Here is an 8,009-nt window from a genome sequence, read left to right on the forward strand (position 1 = left end):
TGTTTATAGTCAAAAATTGGAGGACACCCAAATTCAAGAAATTTCTATTAAAATTAACTTACATGTGAGTGATTGAATAAATGGAAGTCATACCTTCTACAACCTAAATATATTAAGACTTAAATATATAGTACGCTGTACTGCTGACTTCTTGTGGTTCTTGGAAAAGCCCAAAAAGTGTTTGAGAGACATACGCACTGCCTTCCGTTTATGATATGCACTAGAAAAACTAAACGAGGAAATGAGTAAAGAATTAATGAACTTTACCAAATTTCTAAATATACTAGCCCCAAGTGTCTCTGTAACTATTCTAAGATGGTTTAAAAAAAAAAAATCTGAATCGATAAGCGCCTCACCGGCCTGGGGATACTCTGACACAGTCTCGCAACCAATAGGAAAACTTTCCCTAAATCTGGATTCGTATTTCATCTCTTTATCACCAAACACAGAGCACAGACCAGTACTGTTAACGGTTACCCAAATGGCATGACTCCCAGGCAGAGTAATCAGTACTTGGAAGCGAAGGCTGTTTCTGAAGGATTTTAAGGGGTAAAGGGGGAGGCAGTTTAGGGAAGGAAAGCGGGGCTCGCTTCTCCAAGTTCGATCTGGAACAGGTCTGTGTAGGGGGTTGAAAATAGGAAGCAGCAGCCCATGGACCATGAACGCGGGGTGAAAATGCGAGTGCGCCCGAGCCTGCGGGGTGAGGGGCGCGGGAGGGACGAGGACGGGCGAGGGGTTTCCGCAGGGGTCGGCACGGCCGCAGAGACACGGAATATAAGGCTAATGGCTGGGGCTGGCTCCCAGGTGCCAGAGGATGCCTCACCCCGCGAGCGCGCGGCGCCGTGCGTCCGTTTCCGTCCGGAGCGCCCGGGCTCGCCTCCATCTTCGGCGTCCGTGCCCCGGGGCGGGCGGGAGTGGACCGCTGCCCTAGGCCGCGGGGCCCGGGTCGCCGGCCTCACCTAGCTCGAGATCCCGGCGAGGACGGTTCTGCCGGCAGCCACAGCGAGCCTGGCTCTCCACCCGGCCCCACCCGAGCCCCCGGAGCCGCGGGCGCTCGGGGCTCCCCTCGACCTCCGGGGGGGCCCCGACCCGCCCGGGGCCTGGAGTTCGCCCAGCGCCGCCGCTCCGGTCCCCGGCCTCTCCGCCCGGCGCTCGGGCGCGGCCTCCCAGCCCCGCCGCCCTCCCCCCCGCCTCGCGCGGCTCCCTCAGGCCGCCGCCCACCCCACACCGGGCCGCGGCCCAGCCCCCTCCCCCACCGCCCGACAAACCTGGGGGCCGCTACCCGGCATGGCCGACCCTGCGAGGAAGCGGCGAGCCGGCGGCGGGGCCCGCAGCAACAGCGGCCACCCGGGCCCTCCCCGCGCGGCGCCGCGCCCGCCCGAGCGCCCTCCCTCCCCGCGGGCCGCGGCCCCGGCGCCCCCTCCCCCGGCTTGCACAACTCGCGCCCCGGCCGCGCGCGCACGCGGAATGTTGCTCAACCTACTTGCGGTCTCTTATGAGCGGCCATCACAACATGCCCTGGAAGCCGGGGCGGCCCCGGGGCCCTGCGGCGGGCGGCCGCGTCTCGCCTCCGCCCTGGGCCGCCGCGGCCGCCGCTAGGGCGCGGGGCGAGCGGGAGGCTCCCCCATGCCTGCCCGCCCGCCCGGCCGCACGCCGGGGCCTCGGCTCGCCGGCCGCCCGCGCCGCTGTTCCGCGGGCGAGAGCGAACCCGGCTCTCCCGCCTGCCGCCTCGCTCCTCGGCCGCCCGCCCGCAGCCGCAGCCGCAGCCGCTGCGCCGCTTCCTCCTCCCCTTCCCTCTTTTCCTTCTCCTTCGCCTCCTCTGGAGCCGAGGTTGGCAAACCAGCACCTGCTGCTGGAGATCACCGAGAACTGAAACAGGAAACCCCGAGCCAAGGGGAAAACCCGGGAGGCGTGGAGAGGGGTGAGGGGAGCCGCTGGAACCTGTCGGGCTCCACGGAGGCTCCCGCGCCTCCTCCCCTCGCACCCCTTCCCTTCCCCGGCGCGGCCCGGCCCGGGGATCCCGGCCTCCGGTCCCGCTCCCCCAGCCCGGTCCAGGAGAGCGCCTCTCCGCTGGGCAACACCTTGTCCTCCCAGCAATAATGCGGACCATTCCCTGGACAGTCTAGGGAACCGAGAGGCTGCCTGCTTAGGGAGAGTTTCCCGTGGCTGTTTGCTTATTATCAATATTCTGTAATGAGGAAAAACCACACCCGTATTAGCAAGACCAATAAGGGAACTTACACAAATGAAGCTGTTGGGATTTCACCCAGGGGAAGGACTTCTTTCGGCAAGGAAACTGGCCTTATTGGAAATGGCAATATGTCAAAATCGAGGTTAAGCCCAGGATAAATCCAGATCTCTTTCTAGAGGTTGGGAGGAGACAGCACTCTGCACTGAATTGCAAGTGTGAAAAGCCCCGAGAGCAGATAGCCTTTTTTTTTTTTTTTTCTTCTGTCAATTGGCCAACACCCGGTACAATTTAGGCCAACTTTTCAATGATATTCGAATAATCGTATTCACCTGCCTGTGGAATTATCACCAGGTGCCCCACTGCCAGCCTTGGACAGGATGCATCTGCTTTTGGAGTGAAAGGGAAGGGAATTTATGTGGATTGTGCCCCTAGCATGTGCCACAGACTAGGGAGCCTGCCTTAAATGCTTTATCTCATTTATGTGTCACCACAGCCATGTGAGCTAGGGGTTATAATCCCCTTTATCCCTCAGCAAATGGAGGTTAGAAAAATTTGCTGAAATGACACAGTTTGAATATGAAGAATACAGGTCTGTCTGCATCCAAAGTACAGACTTGTTTCACTGGACCAGAGTTCATGCCTTTGATGACACTTTTCACCCTTAATACAATCATTTCTTGCCTCTCTGATTTGTCTTCAATAGAGCATATATGGTTTAAGCCTGGATCTGTTGAATTTGCTTGGGCTACTTAATGGCAGTGAGATCCCTAATGCTTACTGGGCTAAAGCTTTAGAGTTTCCAGTTCTCGAAAAAAATTAAAAAATTAAAAGTCTGCCTTTATGGCTCAGTTGAGCAGCAGAGATGTCCCCACTTCTTTGGTCAATATTTGTAGCCCTTTGGCTATTGATGACAGGGTCCCAGCTGAGAGAATCCTGCTGGCTGGTACCCCTGGGCAACATCATGCTGCAAGATGAGAGGGGTGCATCTCACTGAGCCTGCTTTCCACTTCAGCAGGCCAGTCTTGGGCCCTACTAAGAGAAATAGCAGACTGGTAGCCTTCCTTGGGGACATGAGAGCTCTCTGGTCCACTTTTCTGGTATCACCTTTAAGACCCTTAGGATGTCTGCTCTCTGAAGCCTGGTCAGTTTCTATTGGCAGGAAGGGAGGGAAATCATCCCCTGTTCACTGAGCCAAACCCTCAGAAATCTCTTGAGCAGTATTAGGGAGTGGCAGGGACCTAAAAAGAGGCTGGCTGGCTAACAATAATTTCAGCATCTGTGGCATGATTTGAGCGACGCCAGGAGTTCCCCTACTCCACAATATATCACCCACACACTCTACGTTATTTTCCTCATTGACTCAACTGAATTCCATTCAGTATCAATTAAGTGTGGTCATAGACGAAGCCACTCTATTAGCTACTTTGGAGCTAAGAGACATGAATAATTATTGTAATTGCCAACATTTTGGGAATGCTTACCATTCTAAGCACTTTGCACGAGCTCTCTCATATAACGTCCACAAAACCCTGTGAGGGATTGAATAACTATCACTGGTTCCATTTCACAGATGAGAAAACTCAGACCAAGTTTACAGTCAGGGAGTAACAGTGCAAGGGTGAGCACACAGTCTCCCTCTGGCATCAGGACCCATTATGGGAATGTGATACTGCAAGTGCCCTTACTTACCTTCCTATGTAGTTGGGGAGACAAAAACATACAAAAGTTTGAAGAACACTAAGGAGACAGGAGAATGGAGGAGTGTTAAATATATGTCATGGGTAATAAATGCAATGACGTTTCAGAGGACAGAAGAGTTGCCTTAAGTTGAAGTGGTGGGGAAGATGCACACAGAAGATGACCCTGGGCTTCAGAAAGAACAAAAAAAAAAAAAAAAAAAAAAAAAAAAAAAAACAAGGCTGGATAATGAAGAGGAATAGTATTTTGACAAACAGAGAGGGTGGGGAAGGGCATTTCAGTGGAACAGCATAAACAAAGATGGAGTGACAGGGAAATGTGGAAAAGAGGGATTAAGGACAAGTAGGAGCAAATCACACAGAGACCTGCAAAAGGAGAGACAGAGACAGAGACAGAGAGAGAAAGAGGGAGATTGAGGTCAGCATAGACTGTATACAGTGGGGAATTGTGAAGGGTTTTGAACGCAGGGTGACATGGAGAACATCCTATTTTAGGAAAATAAATATTGTGATGGTTACTGGATGGTTTTGCAAGGGGAAGGACTGGAACAGGGAAACATGTCTGACATCCAATATGGCAGAACAGACGTGAGAACTGTTGAAGTAAATAGTGAGGGAGGAGAGGAAGGGACAGTTTAGTGAGACATTAGGACCTGAAAAGCACCGAGTGATTGCATACGCTTGACGAAGATGGACTTAAAGGGGAGAAGTCCAAAATAACTTCTCAAGTGTGAATGTGAAACCTATAGTAATGCTGACTGGAAAAAAAGGGGAAGTTCAGGGGTAGAGGAACTACTTTTTTGAACAAATGTTTAGAACAGTTTGGTTTTAGGCATGTATTTGTGGTAACGGTGGGATATGCATGTGCAAATGTTTTATAGTATTATCTAGAAAAGACAAAGACTTGGGTAAATGAGACTTTTATGTTATTGAGAGAGTATGAAAACTTCAAATGCTCCCTATTATAATAATAACTAAGCATGGTTGTTCATCTTAAGTAAACCAGAATTGAAAGAAAAGCTCTCACAAAAATAAAAAGCTTCTATGGCTCTGAGACAAACAAGCATTAGGGAGATCATCTTTTCTTGACTCCAAGTTATATTTACTTAAAAGGAAAAGAGAATAAATAGGAAAGAAATTTCAAGTTCAGAGAACGTAAGACTGATGAGAGAAAACTTGGAGATCATTTCATCTGGTCCCACTTTTCATTCTGCAGGTAGTGAAAGTGAGGATCAAATTTTTAATGTCTGATGATAAAACTTCAAAATAGGCATTAGGCAAATATGTTTGCCATTACCATGCCATTACCAATTCTGGAGAGACAGCCTATCTGTATTCTAGTTATAAAATCAAGGCTGGACCTCGAACTGAGACTCTGAATTGCACATTATTAAAGAATCTGAGTGGTTGAGGCTCCATAGTAGGCAAAGCCCTGGACTGGCCTGGCCTCACTAGTTAAAAGAGAATGCTTTGGAAAGAACAGATTAGGGGTGGGGGTGGGTGTGGGGGGGGTGATGGGGGGGGTGGAGAGAATGGTTGCAAGAGCAGCACTTCTTTCTAATACATAGCTCCCAGGGAGACTGCTCCACACCTACATTCACATTTGAACCTCAAAAGACAAGAGTTTCAGATGGCAATCACATCCCACCTGGCTGCCTCAGCCTAGACTTTCCAATGGCCAGCCACCTTCTCTAAGACCTCCAGAGACTTCAAAAGTGATGACCCATAAGTCACCCTCAGATTCAAAAGTGGCACCCCCCCCCCCCAGCAACTGCTTCCATTCTATCCAGAGCTCTCCTAGTGGTGTCCTAGGTGTTTTCTCATTGAAAATGTGTGTGCCCAGTGGATATACTTGAGGATATGAGAGAACTCTTTCTCCTGCCTCCTCCATTTCTACCAAAACACTTACCTTAGTTGAGACAAAGTCAACAGCCCCTTCCATGTGCTTCATCTCCAGATCTTGGGCCAGCACTTGATATCCTTCAGGTGATGAGCTTTGCACCCATAGCCAGATGACTACTACGATTTTTCATGCAGTTTCTTTTATGTCTTCCAGAGAAGTCCTGGTTAATTCCAACCATGCAGGAAATGTAAAGTTTTCTTAATAGCATTACCCTACACAACCATTTCCTAAGCACATGATCTGTGTAAGACAGACACAGAGGAATAAAACACATTCTTGCCCATGTCCTTCATTGACTGCTTAGAATTGCTTTTTAACGCCGAGTTTGCAGGGAAAGGAAACTAGAGGACATGAGATAGGTGCTGTTGGCCAATCCCAGGACTTCTTTCTTTTGATGAGTTACCACAAGATTCCATATTAGCAGCATGACTCTTTTTTTTTTCCCCCTAGCATTTGTGGGAGGCCACCAGAGAGCAGAACAGCCAGGTTTTCAATATGCTGTGTCATACAGTCATGTGCTCGGCTTTCTACCTGAACCAGACAGCGTGGCTGCTCTCGTTTACCACATTGGGTCAACACAGGAGTTCTGAAAACAATAAACACTTAATGTTGAATTTAAAAATGTTCCTAAGGTGTTGCTTGGCTATTTTGACAAGGGCCACATGTTTCATTGCAGCTCACCTTCCTCAGAAGTGTAAAATTTTTGTTTTCATATGGAATTTCAAGTGCACCAAAAACATCCTCATCACCTTTGTGAGCATCTGTTGTTTTAAAGGAAATCAGTATACAGAATTACAAATGTACACCACTGAGCTAGCTGGAGAGGGAATTACGGAATTTTCAAGTTAGACCGCATCCTATGTGAAAAAGCACTCTCAGGAGAATATTAATTGCAGCATTATTTGCAAAGGCAAAAAAAAAAAAAAAGAATAAATATCTACTAATAGGAAACTACAGAAATTGTGGTATCTTCATACATTAGGTCATTCACCTATTAAAGAGAGTAAAGTGGCTTTATGTGTATGGAATTGTTTTTTAAAAAGTCAGGCAAGTATCAGTGTATCTAGTGTGCTTCTATGTGTGTGGAAAAACAAAGAAGATCTCTGCATGGGCTTAAATGTGCACGGTATTATCTCTGGAAGGACACACAAGACACTGGTAATGCTGATTGTCCTGGGCGGGCAGACTGGACAATTATCAGGAAGGAAGAGTGCAAAAGAGATTTATCTTTTATTCTATAACCATTTATAGCTTTTGAATTTTATTTAATTTATTTAAGGTTTTTTTTTGTTTCTTTTTTTTTTTTACATTTTCTTTTTAAGCAATCTCGACCCCAGACGTGATGCTTGAACCCACAACCCTGAGATCAAGAGTTGTACAGTCTACTGACTTGAGCCAGCCTGCACCCCAGCTTTTTGACTTTTAAATTGTGTACTTGAATTAACTATTCAAAAACATATTTTTAAAGTCCACATTTTTCCATGACGTGGGCTACTGTCCACCCCTTTCTATTTGATTTTATAAATAAGCAGATACTATTTTTGGAAATAGTACCCTGGCCACAAGGAAGAGGAAGTTGCGGGAGTCCTGTGAATTGCACGTGTGCGCTCCGGGGCTTCCCAGGCAAGGGAAAGATACCCGTGGTCATGTGGAAGGAGCGATCCCAAAACTGCTAAAGGCTTCCCAGCCAACACTAGCAGGGTTAGTCAGTGTTTTTACAACTTCATTGCCAAAGGCTCCAGACTCATTCTATGAGGATCTCTGATGGGACTGCTTTACCTAAAGGGAGCGTTCGGGGAAGTTCTCATGAGCAGATACAGGAAAAATTCCTGTAAGCTGCTGGCCTCACAGATAGTCATCAGGAGGCCTGGGGCAGATGGTATTCATCAACTAGAATTATATGTATTTGTTTTATTGTGTCTCCCCAGATCAGAATGTAAGTGCTAGGAAGGCAGGAGCTCTGTCTTGCTCGCTGGAGCATCCGCAATTCGGTGCCCAGCATGTAGAAAGCACTATGATTGGCTCCATCCTGGGGACCACAGCAGCCCATGACTCTCCAGCCTGGGGCTGCCTATTTAGTCATTGATCTGTTAGAAGGCAGTACCAACATGGCCAGGGGACCTGGGGTTCAGGCCTCCAGTCTCTGAAATCATGGGCAAAGCAGAATTCAGATCTCAGAAGAACTGGGGAGTTAGAAAAATACTTAGAAGGACAAAAG

At 48.5% G+C, this 8,009-nt stretch overlaps 1 protein-coding gene across 2 annotated transcripts in view; it reads right to left on the bottom strand.

Moving 5' to 3' along the window:
- ZC3H12C (zinc finger CCCH-type containing 12C) overlaps positions 1-6,677 on the bottom strand; it is a 78,733-nt gene extending 72,056 nt beyond the window's left edge. The window contains exon 1 of one of the 2 annotated variants that reach the window (XM_008690109.2): positions 5,798-6,677. In XM_008690109.2, coding sequence (XP_008688331.1) covers positions 5,798-5,839 — 42 coding nt within the window. In that variant the 5' untranslated portion in view covers positions 5,840-6,677. Of the gene's footprint in view, positions 1-1,268; positions 1,392-5,797 lie in introns of those variants that run through there. The other variant, XM_040631248.1, reaches the window with a different exon arrangement.
- Positions 6,678-8,009: the final 1,332 nt, after the last annotated feature.

Source organism: Ursus maritimus, unplaced genomic scaffold (genome assembly GCF_017311325.1).
Source record: "Ursus maritimus isolate PB19 unplaced genomic scaffold, ASM1731132v1 scaffold_16, whole genome shotgun sequence".
Classification (NCBI taxonomy): Eukaryota; Metazoa; Chordata; class Mammalia; order Carnivora; family Ursidae; genus Ursus; species Ursus maritimus.